We start from the raw sequence: 20553 nt of genomic DNA, 5'->3' as shown, positions 1-20553 counted from the left end.
TTATTATTTTAGTGCTATGTTTACATGAAAAAAACCCATGATGTACAATCTTGATACTGTACAAATAGCACGATCCTACCTGCTCGTCTGGGACCCATGTGATGAGTCAAGGTCACAGAGGATGATCTTTGCTTTGGTATTGTCAGCAAGTTTGCACCAAAAGACCCATTGGAGTGAGATCCTTGGCTGAAAAGAAAACAATAAGTAATTTCTTTTTCTTTGTTTCCTAGTTTGTCTTCCACTTTTATTAAATAAAATGCTTTAAAAATAGCTGCCCTGTCACTGCCCTGTGACAGGTCCACCACCAATCAAGAAAGAGAGAATACTACAAAGCAGTCAAATTCAAAACCAGCAAGAAAATATACGTCAATGACATGAAATAAAAACTGCAGTGTACTGATTGAAAGCAACAAAAAACTTAACACAGTCCTAAAACGATGCAGTAAATCGACCATGTGTGAGAGGTTTTACTTTCTAACATGCTATTTTCCTTGAACATGTGAAGCAGGCTGTTTCCTAACAGATCTTAGGATTGATTACTTTGGAAATACAACGAAAACCTTACACAGCCACATGAATTTTGCATATTCAATTAATTACTTTATATATTATAAAACTAAAGCTGTTTTTGACATCAAAGCGTATTTTGCTTCAGCGGCAAAATCCTTCCATTCAGTTGCTCAATCCTGCCATCTGCTGTTCCAGGGGCGAAATATCACTCCAGAATTTAAAATCACATTTCCTTCAGTGAACAAAAATGTAATAAGCAATTAAAAATAACTGTAACTGTTTACTTCAAAGTGAAAAGAGCTTACATAAAACTGTTTTGCCTCAGGAGGGGAAAATAGTATTTACCAAAACAGGTTTAATCTTTCTTGAGCCGATCACAAAAAATGTCCAATACAGAAATAATATTTGATCTCCCATCGCTAGTTTAAATACATGAATATGAAAAATGAGTCCAAGAATAAACATGGATTTATTTCTGTGTATCTCCAGCTACTGGAGAGAGTCCAGTGGAGGCCATAAAGATGATGAGGGGTCTGAAGCATCTCCCGTATAAGGAGAGGCTGTAGGAGCTGGGCCTGGTTAGTTGAGAGAAGGCCGAGAGGGAATCTCATCAATGTTTATAAATATCTCAATGGTGGGCTATGAGGATGGTGCCAGACACTTTTCAGTGGTGCCCAGAAAGAGAAGGAGGAGCAATGGTTATAAACTAAAACACTAGATACTTCATCTCAACATGAGGAGGAACTTTAGGTTTTGAGCTCGTGTTTGAATGAGAAACCAAATCAAAAATCTGCATACAAATAGAACAGAAGTTCCCAAGAGCTGCTTTTGAACAGTAAGGAAAGTGAAGACACCCTCTGTAAATGGACACTGAGACTGCAGCAGGAGGGCTGAGCCTCAAATTGAAATCCCATAGTTGCTAAGGTTAGAGCAATTTCTCTGGACCCTGGTTATTTCCAGTGGATACAGCTGGGGAGGTTCATCTGGACACTGGGCACCAAGTCAGCAGGAAAACATAATCTTTTAATTACTAATGCTGCCCGTATTAGAATCTTCCATTATACTTCACACACAAGCCACAATTAAGTTTTACAATGTAAAAACTTAAAGATCGTATTTTATTCAAGGGGGGCAAAAACCACTCAAAGGGCAAAATTATTTAAGTGGTTCACTTTAATATTAAATAGAATACTGATAAGTAAATTCTTGCACGTGTGTATATAAATTTCCAGCCACTACTAATATTTACCAGTTATCAGCATAACTCACGTTTTCTTTTTTACAAATGCATCTATTATACTTTCCTTATGACATATATAGAGCCATTAAGAAAAAAAAAACAACAAAAAACCAAACAGAAAAAACCAACAACAAAAAAAAAACCCAAACAAAAATCCCAAATAACCAAACAAAACCAACAAAAGTAGAAAAGCAAAACCACACACATTTTAACAGATTTCAGAAGGAAAGGCATACTCATTTATACATTTAAATAAAATTAAATGTGCAAATCTTCACTAATACGCAACACAACACAAAAAGGGAAAAAAACCCATTCATTTTAATCCCAATTCAGAATGTTATCTTAATTCTGGAAATAAAAGCTCTATTTGCATCATATTTACTAACAAGTAAAGAAGAGATTACTACCTTCAAGTGTCTTACAACTTGCTTGATGACTGGAGGAATAATGAACATTATAATACACACAATCAGTGGCTACCAACCACAAGAAAATTGTCTCACCTTTTTAATTATGTATGGGCATATGGAAGCTGGTAAGTGATACATATATTAAATAAAAAGAAGGAGGAAGTCAGTACAAGTTTAGAGACTAAACTAGTTTATTTTGCAGTCATGTATGTTGGACTTTCATTTCCTACTCAAGCTTCTATCGAGGCCTACTTATTATGAGAGAGCACACTATTTAACCTCAGCTATGACCTGATTGCTACGTAAGAGTCACAAAGCATAGTACATAATTAACTTTACCAGTTTATTCTGGCAGAATTTGGATACGTAATTCACAAGACTTTACATCAAATACTTCTGCTGCCAAGTTCCAGCTTTACTATTGCCCTTGAAACACTGTTCAGTGCTTACCCTGGTGTGTTATATTCCTGATGGGATCTCTTGCTGATGTTACTCCTTTCCCATCTAGATGATGCTGATTCTATAGGTGACAAGCCAGAAACTCCTGAGGATCGTCTCAGCTGTGGGGTTGGCAGGCTGCTCCTGCTACTTAATCCCTGTTGAGAAATTTGACCATGGTTAAAAATCCATGGAAGTAAAAGCAGATGTTAGAATTTGATTTATGGTTTGTAAGGGCTATTTGTTGCTAATTTCTATAGTGAAAGAGCTGATGTGGTACCTCACCACCGATATGGTGCCTTACTCCAGGTGGGAGTCTCCTGAGGGAAACAAGGCCAGGAGATAAGAGATGTGCATACTCAGGGGTTTGTCTAGACAACTTTTACTTGCCTAGACTGTGAAATCTGTTAAAATCATGACTGTTAATAACAGCAGAAATCCACCCATCTGGCAAGCATTCCACTGTCATACACTAGGAAACCTGGGGACAAGTTCTAGGGACGGTCCTGATGGAAGTGAGAAGTGTTTCTGTTGCAGAATAGCCTTGCAATGTTTTTGTCTCACATTTCATTTTTTTTTTTTTCTGAATACTGGGCAGTTCACACTTCCAAGAAACCCAAGGGGAAGGGTTAGCAGTAGATAACCAGTTATGACTAGCCCAAGGACTGAAGCCCAGTTTCAGTTGCATTCTTTTCCTTGTTTTTAATTCCTTTCCTATCGAGGAGAACAGGCAATTCACCATTGAATCATAGAACAGCCTGTGTTGAAAGGGACCTTAAAGATCCTCTATTTCCAAACCACCCTGCCGTGGACGGGGACACCTTTCCCTAGACCAGATTGCTCACAGCCCCATCCAGCCCTGGCCTAATACCCAATCTAACCCTGCCCTCTTTCAGTTTGTAGCATTCCTCCCTGTCCTGTCACTATATGCTTGTGTAAATAATCCCTCTCCACCTTTCCTACAGGCTCCCTTCAGCTACTGGAAGGCCACAATCAGGTCACCCCAAAGCCTTCTCCAGGCTGAAAAATCACAATTCTCTCAACTGTTCCTTGTAGGAGAGGTGCTTCAACCCTCTAATCAAATTGATAATCCCCTAATCAACTTGCAAATTATAACTGAACACACTTTGGAAGCCGGTCAGGGAAGAGAAATAAAGATGCACACAATCCACAGCAAAAAAATATGGAGGAGACCTTTTATATTCCAAGTCAGAGAAAGAGATAATGGGAACCTTTCAAGATCGTCCATTTTGAAGAAATACTGTCATAATATTTTCTTTGCTGTGTTATAACCTGGAATTTTTCCTCACTTACCTGGTTTCTAAAAGCAAAAGAAATCTTCCTCTTGCAGTAACATACATAGGGGGAAATATTTGGGCTTACTCTTAAACAAATACCAAAGCCAAACAATTACTCAATGATTGTGGCAAGCACTAGGCAAATTTCGATACAGAAAATCCCCAAAACTTGAGAAAAAGTTACTTTTAGGAAGGAGAAAAAGACAATAGCTGCGAAAACCCATAATATTTCAATCTCACATACTCTTTATAACTGGTCTCCAGCAATGAATATTTTTCATTTCACACTGTTTTGACTAGCTATTAAGTAATTTTAAAAATCAAAAGCTATGCCAATCCTTAGCAGCTTTAAAGAAATCCACAAAGAAAAACATGCTGAATGACTGTGATCCCTGCTCAACTGATTCCTGCAGGTATCCATGTGACATTACTAGGAATTTCATACCGCAGTGGTTCTGCAGGATCTTCCACAGAGTAACCTGTAGACACTGAGTTTTTCTCCCAGAAATATGGCTCCCAACAGACATTTCACAGGCTGTATCAGGCTCCAAAATACTAAGCTAACAAGATGATCAGTTTAGGCCAGGTTGTCCACTTTCTGGAAATGTAAGCAACTACAGGGCATGTCCCAGAACCACCTCAAGCTGTCAATACTGGGCTGGAATTATTAGCTCTGGTTCTCTGCAGCTGATTTTCTATATTGTAATTTTTTTTTCCACCACATTCCTTAGCATTTCACATCGTAACTACACTCTTGCTTTTACTTACTAACCCTGAGTAATGGAGAAGTGACAGTAGATCTTACACTGGTCTCATAAAGTGATTTGCTGAAGAAAAAGAAAGGATATTTTTCCTTTTACACAGCTGATTTGCTTCTGTATGATGTCTGGTTTGCTGTCCACAGGAGTAAATTTCTTGGGGGAAAAAAGGTCAATGAAAAAACCACACTGACAGTAATGGTTAGATAAAGAATGTGGAAGAACCAAGATCAGCCCTGTTTGTCCCACATCACGAGACTATAACATCTTCAGCTTATATTTGCTGTTATTTTGAGGAATGTGGTCAGGGTGCAGACCAGTGCTTGTACCTGTCTACCCATCAACCACTTACATTTGCATTTTAGTACCTATGTCCATTTCATTCAATGAGTTTTCACAGCTGCTCCCTTTTGACCTTAAACATTGTCTATGGGTACTCAGTAGAGAACCTGCTTTGCATACAGGAGCATTCTTTCTAGATGAATTTTCCTTTAACTTTTTTTTTTTTTTTCTTTTTTCAGCACACAAACGAATGAAAATGAAAGCCACTTGACCTTGAGCAGCTTCCGGTCTTTTTCAGCAGGATCCTCTATTTCAGGGCAGGGGAAGAAGCCAGGGAAGGGTGTGAATGGGCTGGCCTTTGGCCTGCATGCTCCTGAGAAAGCACCAATGAGGCTGTTAATGCTTCGAAGGGACGAGATCACATGTGGTGGGAGACACGGGTCACTCAGCAGCTCCGTGAGCACGTTCCGAGCCTCGATCAGCACTGAGACATCAACTCCACTCCCACTGCCAGCACTCTGGAATAGATGGAAATGTGTTGCAAACTATTAACATGTCAAAACACTTCACGGCGTTCGTTGTTTTAAATAAGTATCTTCCGCACGGCAAATGTTGCAAAAATAAGTTTAGAAAAATCAATGCGGCATAATTTCTTTTAAAGAAAAAATATACAGACATTCAGACAGAAGCGTCTGCAGGTTTTTGTCACACAATAAAAAGTAATTCACAATTCAACATTAGCTTTTAGTTTATTTTTCCCCATTTGAAATCTGTTGGCAATCTTTTTATCTGTTTTCATTACTTTGTCTCAGCATTAAACTCAGTATTCTTTCTCTTCCAACAATATCAACAAATTTTGGCAGTCAAACTGTTAGAGCCCCTTCCAGAGGTACAATTTCCACAGCCTTATAATTTTTATTAACCCTGATTCTACTGAAAGAAATTATAAAAAAATTTTAAAATTTTGTCCAAACAAAAGTGATTTAGTTTTAATTTTGCATAACATTTTAAACAGGAACAAGAAGAGCTTACTACAATATAAGAGAGAGAGGGAAAAATTAGGCAAAAAATTAGGCAAATATAGCATCCACAGAAGAACTGAAATTTGACAGTTTGAACAGTTTTGAGCAATTTGACAGTTTTCAACTCTGTACTCAATCACATTTCATAAAAAAACCCAATTAAATTCATAATATCCTGACCTGGTAATAGGGCTTGTAGCATTGCTTCAAATCCCAATCCCAAAGTATCATCTGTAACGATAAAAAAAAGAAGAAAAGATTATTAGGTGATGTGCTTAGGTTGAAAAACAGCAATGGCTTAAATTTTGATTACGTGACGCTCCCTTCGTTTTTTCATATGTAATTTGGGCCATATTCTCAGTTAATGTTACCCAGCAAGAGCCCGAAAGAAGAGTTTGAAGAAATTGCATGCAACTGAGACATTGTGATGACAGAATAATATGGCCTTATTTCAATAATTTTAGATTGATTATAAATCATTTAACATGCACATTACATTTGGTGGTGATGGTGCTTTCCTGTTCCTATTCACCTCAACCTACAAAAGCAAATCTAGCCTAAAGCCACCAAAATATTTTTTCTTTCCAGAATCATTCAAAGAGAAGCATTTTTTGTAAATACAATGAAGAAAGCATTCCATTAAATCGTGTACTTTTAAAGGGATTCAAAAATCTCTCCAAAGAGAGGTTAAAAATTGCTACTGTAAAAAAAAAAAAAAAAAACAAACATTTTCTTGTAGGAGGTTTTGTTAGGCTTTGCTAGAACATGGCTACAAAGTCCCATTTTCTGAATAACCTCACTAAACCCACCAAACCCACAAAAGAACGTCAGCAACACAATCTGAAGATGCTATCAGCTTCAACTACGTCAACAGCACTCACTTAATTTGTCTTCTATACTGAGAAAAAATGAAAACAACATACAAGAAATGAAATTCAGATGTCTGTTCTGTTTCAATAGCTTTCAGTCTTCATGACTTCTTGACAGATTCTAATTATTCTCTGATAAATTAATCCATTTGTAAAATGTGTATTCACAAATTAAACATAGCTTTTCGCTCTTTTTCATAGCTACAAAGCCCAAATAACATGCCAATGCCCCACTGGGTAATTCATATTTTGCAATCCTGGAAGCTCTTCTGTATTTTTATAGGTGAGAACTAGGTATGTTTTTGTTCTTCTGGGACTAACAGCACTTCCATGGAGAAAACACAGTGTTCCAGCCTGGCATTTGTCCAGAGGAAAGTGCAGAAAGTGTCGAAAAAGAAACACAGGTGGGGACATGTCAGCAGTGCCCAGACGAGGGAAGCACTTAAAGGCTCTTTTTGTCTTCAGTTATCTTCACAGAGATGCCACTAAACTGTGTTTAAAGTTAATAGTTCTGACATCCTCTTGCTAGGAAAACTGAAGAGATCTACCACGAAGAATGTGCTTGAACTGGGAGTAAGTTGAGCTCTCTCAGAAAATTGTACTGGGTAATACTGGGTAAAGCAAGCAGATCAAAATCAAGAATTAAGAATTTAGGTGTTTGTGAGTTTGGGGGATTTTTTAAATGAATAATCCAGCTGCCATGTCTTCTTATTTTTTCTTTTTTCTTTTTTTTTTTTTTTTTTGTCTGTCTGTCTGTCACTGACAAACAGAAAGATAATGACCAACATTCTCTGGCCATACCCATTTTGCCACGATGCATTCTTTTTTTTAGCAACATCTTGTCAGACAGGGTTGGTTTTTTTCATTTGTTTGTTTCTTTGAGCGGTTTTATTAAATTTTCTTCATTGTGAGTGAAGCTCCTCTTTCTAGATTGATGTTTCTTTACTGTATTGAACATCAGTAAACCTTTTGGTTTCATTCTGTCCTCGCACACAGAGACTGCATTAATCTGCTTCATTAACTTTTGCCTCAATCAGCAGCAGAGATCAGCTGTCCACATGGGTTTTGTTAGTTGTATTAGTAACCTTTGATACTAATGGGCCACGGGGTTGCGTCAGCTTGCTCGTAATCTTGCAGCCTCCATTAGGGGACACAAAAGAGGTTTCCCTCTTAGAGCACTTTATTTTTCATTCAAATATGTGGTATGTTAGCTAATTTTATTTATTTGCTACAAATGAGCTCACAATAATAAGAAGAAACTAACAACAAGCAAATACACTAACTAAACAAACTAACTAACTAACAAAAAACCAAACGAATAAACGTCTTGCTTACTCCAGAAAATTTCTGAACCAAACCATTTACTGCAACTCCTTTACTCATGTACATGTACACATGCTCACATGAGCTATAATTTTGGGGGTCAATCTTTGTGACTAAAAAGGTTCAAAACCTTCCTTTCGGTTTTAGCCCTGCTACGGTAAATAAATGGGTTCTTGGGACCCACACTCACCCAGTAAACACAGGGCAGAAAAATCTTCCAAGCTACTTTCAATGCAAATAATTGTTTGATATTTTAAATGGTGAAGCATCACTTCAATGGAGAGTTTTATTTAAGTGAAAAATTTCACAGCTTGGATTCGTCACTGAAATTTTTCTGTTGTCATTTAAACCAGAAGATTTAAGATTCTCTACTGATACCAATTCTACAGCAAAGAAACTAAAACAGTTTTGAAATTAACAGACCTTCAGTTTACATGTACTTTGCGATCAGATTTTTCTTTAATTCATGATATATCACCAGTAATTAGAAGCCACATCTCCTGAGAGCAGACAAGGCAGTATATTAACACAGCCAGCAAGCCACCACAGTCTGTCACATTTTCAGGGGTCATTCCACCTGCCACACACCGAAGTAATTAACATGAACCGATGAGAAGTTTAGGGACAAAGTAGCAATCTCTGCTGCTAAGCACTACTGGAAAAAAAACAAAACAAAACAAAACAAAACAAAACAAAACAAAAAAAAAAAAAACAACACAGATCTCTAAGCAATGAATATTTTTCCACGGTAAATCCGACTTGGTACATATCTACACCAAGCAAATCCCCGCAGGTTAATAGTAAGAGGGGGGTTACCTCTCCTTAGGTGTTGGGAGCACACCACAAGATGGCACTCAAAATCCAGAAAGCCTCCCCCACAAAAACAATTTCGAGAGAAAGCAGCGGAAAGCAGCAGGATATTCCTTAATACACCTTCTGCAGAAACGCCAGGGTTTGAAAGACAAGGAGGGTGACGATTTTAAAGGTTAACAACTGATAAATTCTATTTCTCCGCTTAAAAAATTTTCTCCTCAGCACTAAGAAAATTTTACTCTTTCTCTCACCACCTGCCAGACTTAGTTTAAGTATCCGAACTCCATGCCTTGCAAGTTAAATCTGGAATGCTAAACAAGCAGCATTTCTGGCATTATTTTTTGTTGAGAGCTTAGCAGCCGAAGTTTAATTTCATTACTGTGCATCAACAAAAGTTAGAGTATTCCCAGAGTCCCACTAATCTTACAACAGCAGTGAAAAGACACTGTTTATTTTGACCTACTGTGAAGAGACCAAGAGACCTTAAAATAGGTCTTAGGCAGAGCCTCAGCGATTTCTGATTTTGCAACCATGAGACTTGTTGCAGAAAGATCTGTACTCTGTAATACTAAGATTTTGTAATCCATTGCACATAACGTTCTTCCCTCACCTCCTCCATCAAGAAACACCTTATCTAGGATGGACTTGAGTCATAAAAGTTCCAAGCTGCAACTCAGACCTCTGCTTAGTAACTCACACACACGGGCTTTGAGCGTCCCTCGTCAGTGGCAACATCACAGCAACTGCACGTTTCAGAGCTCCTCTGAAAATCAAACTGCAGTGGGCTCTGGCATTGCAGATAAACTTCTGAGAGGGGGAAAATCTATAGCCATTCCCACCAGAAATGTGTACAGGAAATTACCAGTCAGTTTGGAGAAGAAGTTCTCATATCAGCCTGACTCCAGCCCTGGAGTCTTCCCAGTTTATCCAGAGAGCCTCTTTCCTTTCTTTTTTTATATAATTGTCTGACAAGCTGATCAGGAGTTTGAAGGACAGTCAACAGAAAAGAGCTTCAAACAGGAAAAAAACTAACCAAAACAAAATCCCGCAAATACACCATGCCTTGTTCTGTAACAGGCAGGGTCTGTATTACTTTTAACTATAATAATTGAATCTATTTAGCCTCTGAAATAAATTTCAACACGGTTAAAAGAAGACAAGCCAGCTTACAGAACCCCTTTAAGTACAAGTGACTTTTCCCAATTTGGCCATCATCAGCCAGCATAGGTCAAACTGAAACTCATCACTCAAAACAGGCTAAGAGCCTCAAGAGAAGAAATTTGCATCACTGAAAATAAGGGGTTTTTTCAAGGCTAAAAAAGTTGTTAAACTCAACAAATTCACCCCAAAGTCGCTGTTCTGAACAATGAACACTGTATTCAGTACCAGGGGTGTTCAGTCAGATCTCAGGAGGTTTTAAATACCTGTCACTTAATGGATGTATGCAGAAGAGTTGACAGTAGGCATCAGGCCTATGTTTTCTCAAACAATAAATACAATATTTCCATGTACTTCAGAGGAGTTCCCATGCTATTTGGACACAAGAATATCAACCTAACCATCACCAAAGCTTAAGGACAGCACTTAGGCAAAGCACACACTATTAGCAACATCAGAAACATGTTTAAAAAACCACCAAGGTAATAGTAACAGAGGCCTTCCCTAAACCAGCTTCTAGCTCCAACAGCAGCAGCAAAGCAACACTATTTTTCACAAATTAATAGGCAGTAAGTGCTCCTCTGAGAAGTTTATAGTCTAAGTAAACTAAAAACAGATGAGAGAAGACAATCAAGGCAAACCAGCAGGGCTTCAGGGGGTTTGGTTTTGGTTTTTAATTCATTTTCCACACAAAAGGTTATCTTTCCTACCACAGTGCACCCAGCAGTTCCAGGGCCTGGGATAGATGTGTCTTTCAGAAGAGTTGATGCCATGGAGGGTGGAGGCTTTTTAGATCTTTATACAAATAGCACAACTCAATTTGTCTAAAGACCTGTTTGAGGAGTATTTTCAACTTCCAAAGGTTTAAGCATGATAAAAGACTATGGATTTTACTTGCTACACTATTATTACCACTGAAATTACTATGAAAGCACACTAAGCATTTTTAAACCTTTTTAAAAAATTAATCTTATACTCAACATATATTTGACTAGGTAACTGCAATGATGTTCTCTTAATAATTTAACTTCTTAAATACAGAATCATATCAGCTCAGTTACTCCAGAATTATTTGTCTGGTAAAAAGGTAAAGTAAGGACAATACTAATGCTTATGCAGAGATATAAAATACACAGTTACCAAAAAAAATTTAAAAAAAAAATTTAAAAGTGTTTCAGAGCTTTAGAAATCTAAAAATCAATTTTAAAAGTTGAATATAACCAACACTATTCTGCATTCCCCAAGCTGAAACATGCACACTGTCTAAGGCCACACACAATGTTAAAATTTCTATCATTGCTATATGTTTCCCTAAAGCTAAAATAGGATTTTGTTTCACTGGTGATACTTTTTAGGAGATTCAAAGTGTGCTTTAATGCTAGTAAAGAAAAGAAAACCTGCCCTATTTGAGAACATCAATTCCATTCCATGCTCCAAAATTTTAATGGAGAAAAATGAGGACAAAATTGAGTTTCTACTTCTGACTGAGTCTTTCATTGATCAAATATAAAGGATTCCTAGTTGCCAGTAGCATCTGTTTGACACCATTAGGCATTAGCTCCGTAAATAAGTATTTCCATAGCAACCAAGCATAGAATTAACTAAACAATGAAACCAACACCACAGCAACTTGATTCAGAAATCAACTCTGCAAAAAATCACCTTATTCAAAAGCCAAATTCTGCAACTAGATGAGAAATAAATTTATTGTAAAATATGAAAAAGGTTGCGTTATATACCCATTTCTTTTCATGACTGCCTTTCAAACAAGATTGATCCATTGCTTTTATTTGTAGATTATTCTTTTGTAGGAGCTTAAAATCAATTACCATTTTTTATCCCCGTAATTTAATAACACCAAAAAAAACCCAACCCTAGAGCAGGATACAATCTTGAAGTCTTAGGGGTCTCATTTATTATTGGAGGTCTTTTCCTCTCTGTAGAAAAGGTAAATGTTGAAAAACAGTATGTTATTAAGTAGTTAAGTTGTATTCAGTATGAACTAAAGGTGATGCAACCAAAGAATGACTCTCAAAGTAGAGGCAGCATTATTTAGGTAACAAAGACAACGTTCTGTTGTGAAATCTTACAGGCCAAAACAGCAGCCACTTGAGTAGATTGTTGTGATCAAGGCAAAATACAGCCCTCAGTTCCATACCCTGGGCATTTAGAAACATGATGGTATTTCTCCACTCCTTAAACCTTCCCGTGAAAATAAATGGAAGAGGGGAAAAAAACTAGGGTATTTTTGGAACCCTAATACTTATCACTTCCTGACTCTATACACAATTTATTTATCCAAGGTTGTTAAATGGCCAACGGGTTGTGAAGTCTGCAGATAGCCACAATCTTTGAACAGAAGCTGTGTGTACTTTCATGGTTCTGAGGTTTGGACACACATCCTGACGGAAACAGTCACATCCCCTACCCAACGACTCTGTTGTTGACTCTGCTGCACTCTTTTATGAAAGACATTACTTTTGCTTTTTTAAGAGCCCTGAAATCTTCCCTCAATGAAAAGAAATTAGCCTCTTCCTAATTGCTTTAATTAACACTCTTCTATACACTAAAGAGTACCTGCAATATATTTGGCTGGACGCGTAAGAACAACACTGGATCATGCAGGTGTCTCGCCACCATAACATTTCCAGCAGACTCCACAGTATCCTGATCTTCCCTACAAATACAAATCTTTGACAAGAGCTGCACCTAAGTAAACTTTAGTCAGTCACTTCAGAGTTTTCACAAGCTTAGTTACTATTTTCAGTAACTTTGCCCTCAGCACAGATACAAAAACAGAGCAAAAATGCTCCAGCGTATGCTGAAGTTTCAAAGAAGTCTTCAGCAAGTTTATTCTTACAGCTAATACTACTCCCTGCAAGCAGAAAAATATTTTTTTGTTTGGCTGGGGTTTTGTTTCTTTTTTTACATGTTTGTTTCATTTGGTTGTTTTTAAAAAGACATGCTACTTCTGCTTTTGTACCCAGGAGTACCAGCAGGACAGTGTCTACTTTATCTGCTGTAGAAAGTTCTCAGTTCTTATTGCCTGTTTGATTTGATCTGATCTTCTTTTTTATACAAATATATTTTTAAGATCTTTAAATGTCTTGAAAAGGTTATAAAAGGTAGAAAGTAGAGGGGTTTTTTTTCTTATTATGTAGGTAATGAAAAAAAAAACTGTCTAAAACCACACTTAGGTCATTTCCTGTTCCTTCTAGGTTTTGTCAGACTTGCACGTCAGAGTAAAGGCCAACCAGTAATTTATGGCAACTGGGGGAGGGAGGGCAGAGGGGGGAAAAAAGCCTGCTATGTGCAGATCCTTTAATTGCCCATTATAAGCATTTTCCTTTGGAGCATGTGGTTCTAATCACCATCAAAGGAAAGCAATAGTGCTAGGTGGATTATTGCTCTGCTCCGGTGCAGTTGCTTTGGTGTTCTGGCATTCTGCACCACTTTTCCTGTCATCCAAAACCCAAAGCCGTTTGGCTTTTTTTGTTTTGTTTTGGTGTTTTGGGTTTTTTTTAAGTGGTGTTTATTTTGCAGAAAGCAAGGTCTAGAAATTGCTCCCCAAACATCCTTTTCCCATTTACCTATTGGCATTATTTTACAATTATACACAGTAAAAGCCTTTACTGCTGTGTTGACACACTGTTAATGCATCATGTTGGAACAGACAGAGGGAACAACCTTACATTTTATCTTCCTTCAATAGAAGGATGTGCAAAAATCTCATGCTGAAATATTTCACTGTACGCTGATGTATTCTTAATGCAGTAACTAAAAACACTTAGAGATAAACCAATTTCTCCTTCTTATGACTTACATTTTTCAATCAATTGGTGTTTTTCCACCTATTACCCAGAAATAAAGGTATGAATCTTGGATTTTTTTCTTTTCAGCAAAGAGACACTATTCCATACAAACACAAGTAGGTTTTTTCAGAATTGAGCTGAAAAAGGGGGATACTGAATTTTTCACCCAGATTTTTCTCACAAAGTTTCTCTTTAAAATCTCATACATATGTATAAAAATACTTATATTTTCTTCTCTCCCCACTCCCTCTCTAAAAAAAGAAGCATAAAATTAAACTGTACAACTCTCTTAGTCAAAAATTACCATGAATCTGAGAATGGCTAGCATCAAATGAGTTAGACCAAATGATCATCTAGTCCAGTATCTTGTCATTAGCAAGGGCAGCCACCTCAAGATAAGGATATTCTCAAGTAAACAGCAACACAGCCCAAGAAGCCAATATATGTTACAACATATATTGCATGTATATTACAGAAGTCAGTGGATTTTTTTCACCTTTGTCCTTCTCAGACCTAACATAACATTCTGACATATCCAACATCAAACACAAAGGCATTTCACAGGTTAAATGCAGATTTTGCAAAGTTCCCTTTCATTCTAGATCTGTTGTACAGTGAGGAAGCAAACAACCAGCAGCAGTTTTATGCAGTTCTCCACTCAACAATTTGTTTTTGCAAAAGCTTTGAGTTTTTCTCCAGGTGACTTCAGGCACAAGACAATTTTTTTTCAGACTATGAGGCTGCATTTTCATATCCCTCAGGCTACCTCAGAGACACAGCACCCTCAGCATAACAAACCCCCCTAAATCACTGAACCCCGACACTTCATTTGATTGTGTTAATTGCCGTCTTAGGGTTTTTTCTTTGTAAAATTGCCACAGGATACAGGCTTTACACAAATGAGTGTTGTTTTCTTTCAATGACTTGAGGGTGACCCAAAAAGAAATATTACAGGGACTGGAGTTAGAGAAGTAAGCTGAAAGAAACTGGTCAAGACGCCAAAGAAGATATTATGTCATAAAGGAAAGCAAATATTGCTGCAGTGCTTTGGTTGGAAGTCATGCACTGGGGCTGAACTGACTCCATTCTCAGTTGTTCAAGCTAAAGACTTAAAAGCAATAATTTAAAAACAGATGAGAATATAATTATGAGACTGATTGCAAGAGCAAATACATTAATGAAAGTTAAATCAGTATTAAGAAAAATTATCTTAATGGACAAGTTTCTGGTTGAAGTGCCAGGAAATACAAGATGATATCTTTTAGGGGGAGAAAAATATTGAAACTCTGAAGAATGTAATACAGATTGCTCTCAGAAAGAGAGGGGAATGCAAATTGCTGCATTCTACAGAAAGTGCCAATTTACTTCTCTCTAATGTATTCATGGTAAGTAGTACTTTAGTTGGCAGCTTTGTAAGCAGCTGAGAAAAGAATCAAATGACAGCAGATTTGAAAGAAAGCAGATTTTTTTTTTCCTACACAGTAACATTGTGATGCTGTTCTAAATGCAAAATAAACAACAATGATGCCTTCCCACTTGTAGTGGCATTAGGTGATGACAAACTTAAACAAAATGACTTGGGAAGATCCACTTTGTGCCCAAAATGCAACCTTGCATTGATATTTATTTATCTTGCATGTGCAGTGTGAACAAAGAAATTGCCACCAGTGGTATGGGAGGGTCACAAACATCATTGCACCTTGCCTCATGACCAATTCATCAAAGAAAATGTGCACTCAGCCTATAAATGGTAGTGGTTACCATTTATAATCTGGTGAAAGAGTTCTCTGTGAAAAGACTGAGGGATGAACGGGCTCAGATTTCAGCTAGAAGAGGGAAAAAGAATCCCAACCAGCCTCAAACTCCAGAAGTCGTTGTGAAATACTGTGGGTTTAATAAGGTTTAGTAAGTAGCACATCCTTCTTAATGAGATCCCCTTTACATAGGTGTAAACTGAATTTCACATTCTGCTACTGTGGTAACTAAAGGTGCACTTCCAGCAAAGAAAAATCGTCTCTGTCCCACAATTACCATTTCCTAAATCAGAGGTTCTTTTCTTCACTAGCTTTTTATATATTATGTTCCATTCTGCTGTTTCAACTACCACAGGACTGTCACACACTTGAAGACATAACTGTGGCAACCTGCTATACACAAAGACAGTGCAAAATTGCATCCAAAAACCTATTTCCATTCCATTGTTTTGATTTACTCTAAAAGGTTACTTTGCTACCCTATTTGTAGAGCACGAGTTAGTTACCTACAGCATTCTTATTGCAAAGGTTTCTAAATACCATCAAATCAAAGCCTAGCAAAAAAAAATTGTGAAAGTGATGCTGACTTGTTCCTTGTTTTGTTTCTATAAGTTTTCCCACAATTTTGATGAGTGAAATCCTAATCCAGCCTCCCCTCCAATAAAAGGAAATTCTAAAAAAACTCAAACTTTTGTTTCTATAACATATCTTCTGATTTTGATGAGTGAAATCATTACTCAAACCTCCCACTCCCCACCAAAAGAATAAAAATCTTATAAATACCCAGACTCCGCAATTTTTTTATTATTTTTTCTTTCATTTTGGTAGCATGACTCAGATGGAAAAACTAATATGAAAGAAAGAGGTCAAGATGGGTCAAGTGTCTTCCAGTGACTGCAAGATAATAAGGATAGCTTGCCAGCTTTTTCTATAAAGCAGAAAAGCATTGGAATCTTCTTCTAGACTGCAAGACATTTTCAGCAAAATCATCACAATAGTGAAAGTTACATAAACATCTACAGAGAACAACATTGGCAGTGAGAATATAATTTGCCATTTGGGACAAGTATTACTTACAACAAAGCTGCAGTGTAGCATTCCCAATAAATCCGTCAAATTTTATAAATGCATGCAAAGGAGCTTTCCTTGGGGAACAACATTAATTTTTTCATTTCTCAGCCTTTTTTTTAACAGTGTCTGATGTGTCTGCTATGAAATCTCTTTCAGACTGTGTTTTCAAAATAGTTACCAATAAGATAAAACTAAAAGAAAGAAGCCTGCACTCATCTGTGACTAATTCTATGTTCTTATCAACAAATTCATCCCTCGACTAGCATCTCATAGAACTTGCATATGTTTTGATTTATTTTTTCTAAAGCAGAAAAAGGGAAAATACCAAGAATTTTAGCCATAGAAAAACAATGGGATACCAAGGCTCCCAGCAATATCTGACTAGAAAAATACTGTCCCAGCAAGACAAGCAGGAAAGCTTTGACAAAACTTATCAGACCACTGCAATTTGCCATTCCATCAAAAAAAATCCCTAAAACCTCATAATCTTTATTAAAAAGACCAATATTTATATAGCTTGGGGACTTTTAACTGAAAGCTATGCAACTCATGTTTTGAAAACAAACTTTTTTCCATTTCAGAAATTATAATTTTACTCTCAAATTAATACATATAAAAATATCATCTACAGCTTTTCATTACTAAATTTAAACTGATAGGAAGCAGTTTGAATTTTTTCTCTATTTGAGTCATTTTAACATATCAGTGAACTTATGATGTCCAAAATACGTATTTTAATCAAATACTATTGCAAAGCACATACGATTTAAAATAGGAGAATGCCTGGGCAAAAGAAATAATCAGATATTTAGTCATTCATGTAAGATAAGATTTTATACTAGGTATCTTCAAAAGAATAAAATCTGTAGATTGTGTTAAAACCAACCACAAACAGTGTCTTGTACCATAGGACAAGAAAATGGCAGCTACACCATCAGCTTTTAAAAGCTTCCAGAAACGTGTGAGGAAAACATTAGAAAAATTGGACAGAACTTGAGGGGATGAGACAGGGACAGAACCCTACAAAATTAATTTATAGCTACACCATGTAAATGTAACATTGACAAAAATCAGTAGGGTTTTCTACACTAATACCTTGCCAAAGAAATCTATTGGACTTTTTGAAACAGACTGCACACACCAATAAAAGTGGACCACCCAGAGCGTTTTGATTTAAAAACAAGCACAAACAAAACAAAATTAACAACTTTGATACGGTCTCTCCTTAATGATCGTGAAGAAAGCACATTTACATGGGAAGAAAGAAATGGCTCTCCTCAGGATTAGCAATTTGCTAAAACATAAAAAATAAAGAATGAGAGTAGAATGTCCACAAAAAGTTTTTAAAAAAGTTAAAAATTTTAAAAAGTGCCAATAGAGACTTCCTCAAAGATTCAAGCTGGGATCTATCCTAGTCAGCCCTCTCAAAATGAATTGAAAGAGCAATAGATGTCTGAAGTGTCAACATGCATTGACAACACAAAATTCCTGAGGATGTTCATAAACGGAGTTGATTGTGAAAAACCAGCAATAGGCCTTAAAACAAAGATTAAATAGGAATAAAACATTGCTGACATTCTGCCCTAATGAGTAAATGCTGACAACAAAAACTTATTTTAAACTATTTACATAGGAAGCTGGGCTTATATTACAGCAATAACAACCAGAAAAGAAATCTTGGAGTCAATTGCTTCAGCATTTCTCAAAGATGCTAAATGAAATATTAGAAAAGGAACATCAAACACGACAGACAAAACAGCGTCACTGCATAGATCTCAGCAACCCCCACAGTCCGAGCTGCAGAGAGACAGAAGTATTGAAGAAATAAAAAGGGGCAGGCTAATGAGAGAAATCAAAGGGATGGAGCAGTTTCTACTGTGAGGAGCTGCACATACTGTGAGACTGGGATCCCTCAAGCGTGAGGAAAGCAGGGATTATTACAATGCTCTGTAGTTACCAGTGTCATGGAATGGTTGGGCCGTGCTGTTCACAAGCACTACAATGGGGGCCATGTAATTAGACCATCTGGCATCAGGCTTAAAACAAGCCTAAGGAGGTATTTCTCACACACTACATAAATAAATTATTGCAGTAATTGCTGCTGGTTTTTACAGGAAAAACACGTAACCAAAGATGTTAAAAAACTTCACACAGAACTCATCAGTCCATGGCTACTCACCACAGCACAGATGTATCCTCTAGCTAAGGATGGCCCAAGTTGTGATTAGACAAAACATGGCAGAGAGCCCCAGAAGGGAAAGAAACACTTCTGAAAGAAATGCCGCTACTGACTATTGCTAAAGCTAAAAAGCCTGGGCTGAGTGGGCCAGTTTGATATTATCTCAAATTAATGTAAAGAAAGTAATTATAGAAATGAGCCCAATCGTCCTAGTTGCATGAAACTGTACTGTTCTTCATATCCTTGGGAAGTTTCCTACTGAGGCCTGCCTATAGAATTGCTCCTCTCATCCATTTCTGTCTGAATTAGAGGTCTCCAGCCTCTTTCTGTAAATCTCACAGAATCTCAGAATAGTTCAGGTTGGAAGGGAGCTCTGGAAACAACCCAGTCCAACCCCCCTGCCAAGGCAGGGTCACAGGAGCAGTGATACATCCAGGTGGGTTTGAATGTCTGCAGAGAGGGAGACCCCATGATCTCCCTGGGCAGCTGTCCCTGTGCTCTGACATCCTCAGTGTAAAGTTCTTCATTTTGTGGTGGAACTTCTTGTGTTTTAGTTTATGGCCACTGCTCCTTGTCCTGTCTCTGGGCATCACTGAAAAGAGTCTGGCGCCATCCTCTTGACATCCACCTTGGAGATATTTACATGCACGGATGTGATCCCCCCTCAGTATTCTCTTCTCCCGACTAAATAAGTGCAGCATTCTTCCTCCACTCTTGTAGTTTGGAATATTCTTCTCTTCTCCCCACCCAATATGCTGCCAAGGGCAGCAGAAGTCTACTCCACCAAGAGAGTTCCACACGACCCAGTCACTCACTTTGAAAGAAATATACTTTTAAAAAATACATCTTATCCACCTGATTTGTTTACATTATGGCTCAGATATTATTTAATCCATTTGTTCCTTTTGCAGAATAAGTGACGTTAATGATCTAGCCCTCCTCCAGCCATAACTAAGCATGTGGCTTCTTCAAAACTTAAATATGAAACGGATCAAACACCTTGGGAAAGCCTAATTAAATTCCTTTTCAGGCTGTCTATATTTTTATATATGTATCTGTGCACATACATCTGTATATGTACACATGTATATACACAAAATCTACAGAAAAAAGTATAAAAAGTATCTAATCAGATTATAAAAGCTCTGTAAAACATTTCATTGCACTAACAGTATTATCACCTCTGTCATGCTAGAGCATCAGCAAACTAAGCAACACTGTAAGTGAAGAAACAATAAAACATCACCTTGAATAATGCTCAGAAAATGCATGGAAAAAGTAAGCTACAGACCTTCGGCTTTTTCATGCAATGTATCTCATCTCTGTCATTTTTCATTACACTTTCAAAACGTGAACATCTGGCAGGCAACTAAAAATAATCAGGAAGGTTCAACAGAGACAAATAGGAGGAAGAGCAGCACTTGCAGCAGCAGAGATCTTCAGTAACAAAATGCAGCACCAAATATTAAACACAAAACTGAACCAAGTGCAGACAGCAAGCCAATAGAGCTGAGAACTTGCTTACAATTATGCTGAACTAATCAAACACATTGATCAATCTGTTATCACACATCCAATTAGAATCTACTTCTTGAAGATCAGAGGAAATTGCA

General features: G+C 37.2%; 1 protein-coding gene across 1 annotated transcript in view; it reads right to left on the bottom strand.

Moving 5' to 3' along the window:
- PDE3B (phosphodiesterase 3B) overlaps positions 1–20553 on the bottom strand; it is an 82382-nt gene that overhangs the window by 11509 nt on the left and 50320 nt on the right. The window contains exons 2-5 of the mRNA XM_066187592.1: positions 6142–6192; positions 5212–5457; positions 2614–2759; positions 80–186 (exon numbers count right to left, since the gene is read on the bottom strand). Of these exons, the coding sequence (XP_066043689.1) occupies positions 80–186; positions 2614–2759; positions 5212–5457; positions 6142–6192 (550 nt within the window). The remainder of the gene's footprint in view (positions 1–79; positions 187–2613; positions 2760–5211; positions 5458–6141; positions 6193–20553) is intronic.

Source organism: Chamaea fasciata, unplaced genomic scaffold (genome assembly GCF_029207755.1).
Source record: "Chamaea fasciata isolate MVZ Bird 193981 ecotype frontalis unplaced genomic scaffold, bChaFas1.0.hap1 SCAF_7, whole genome shotgun sequence".
NCBI classification, from domain to species: domain Eukaryota; kingdom Metazoa; phylum Chordata; class Aves; order Passeriformes; family Sylviidae; genus Chamaea; species Chamaea fasciata.
The sequence above is the reverse complement of the archived record's forward strand: the minus strand, read 5'-3'. Positions and strand labels throughout refer to the sequence as shown.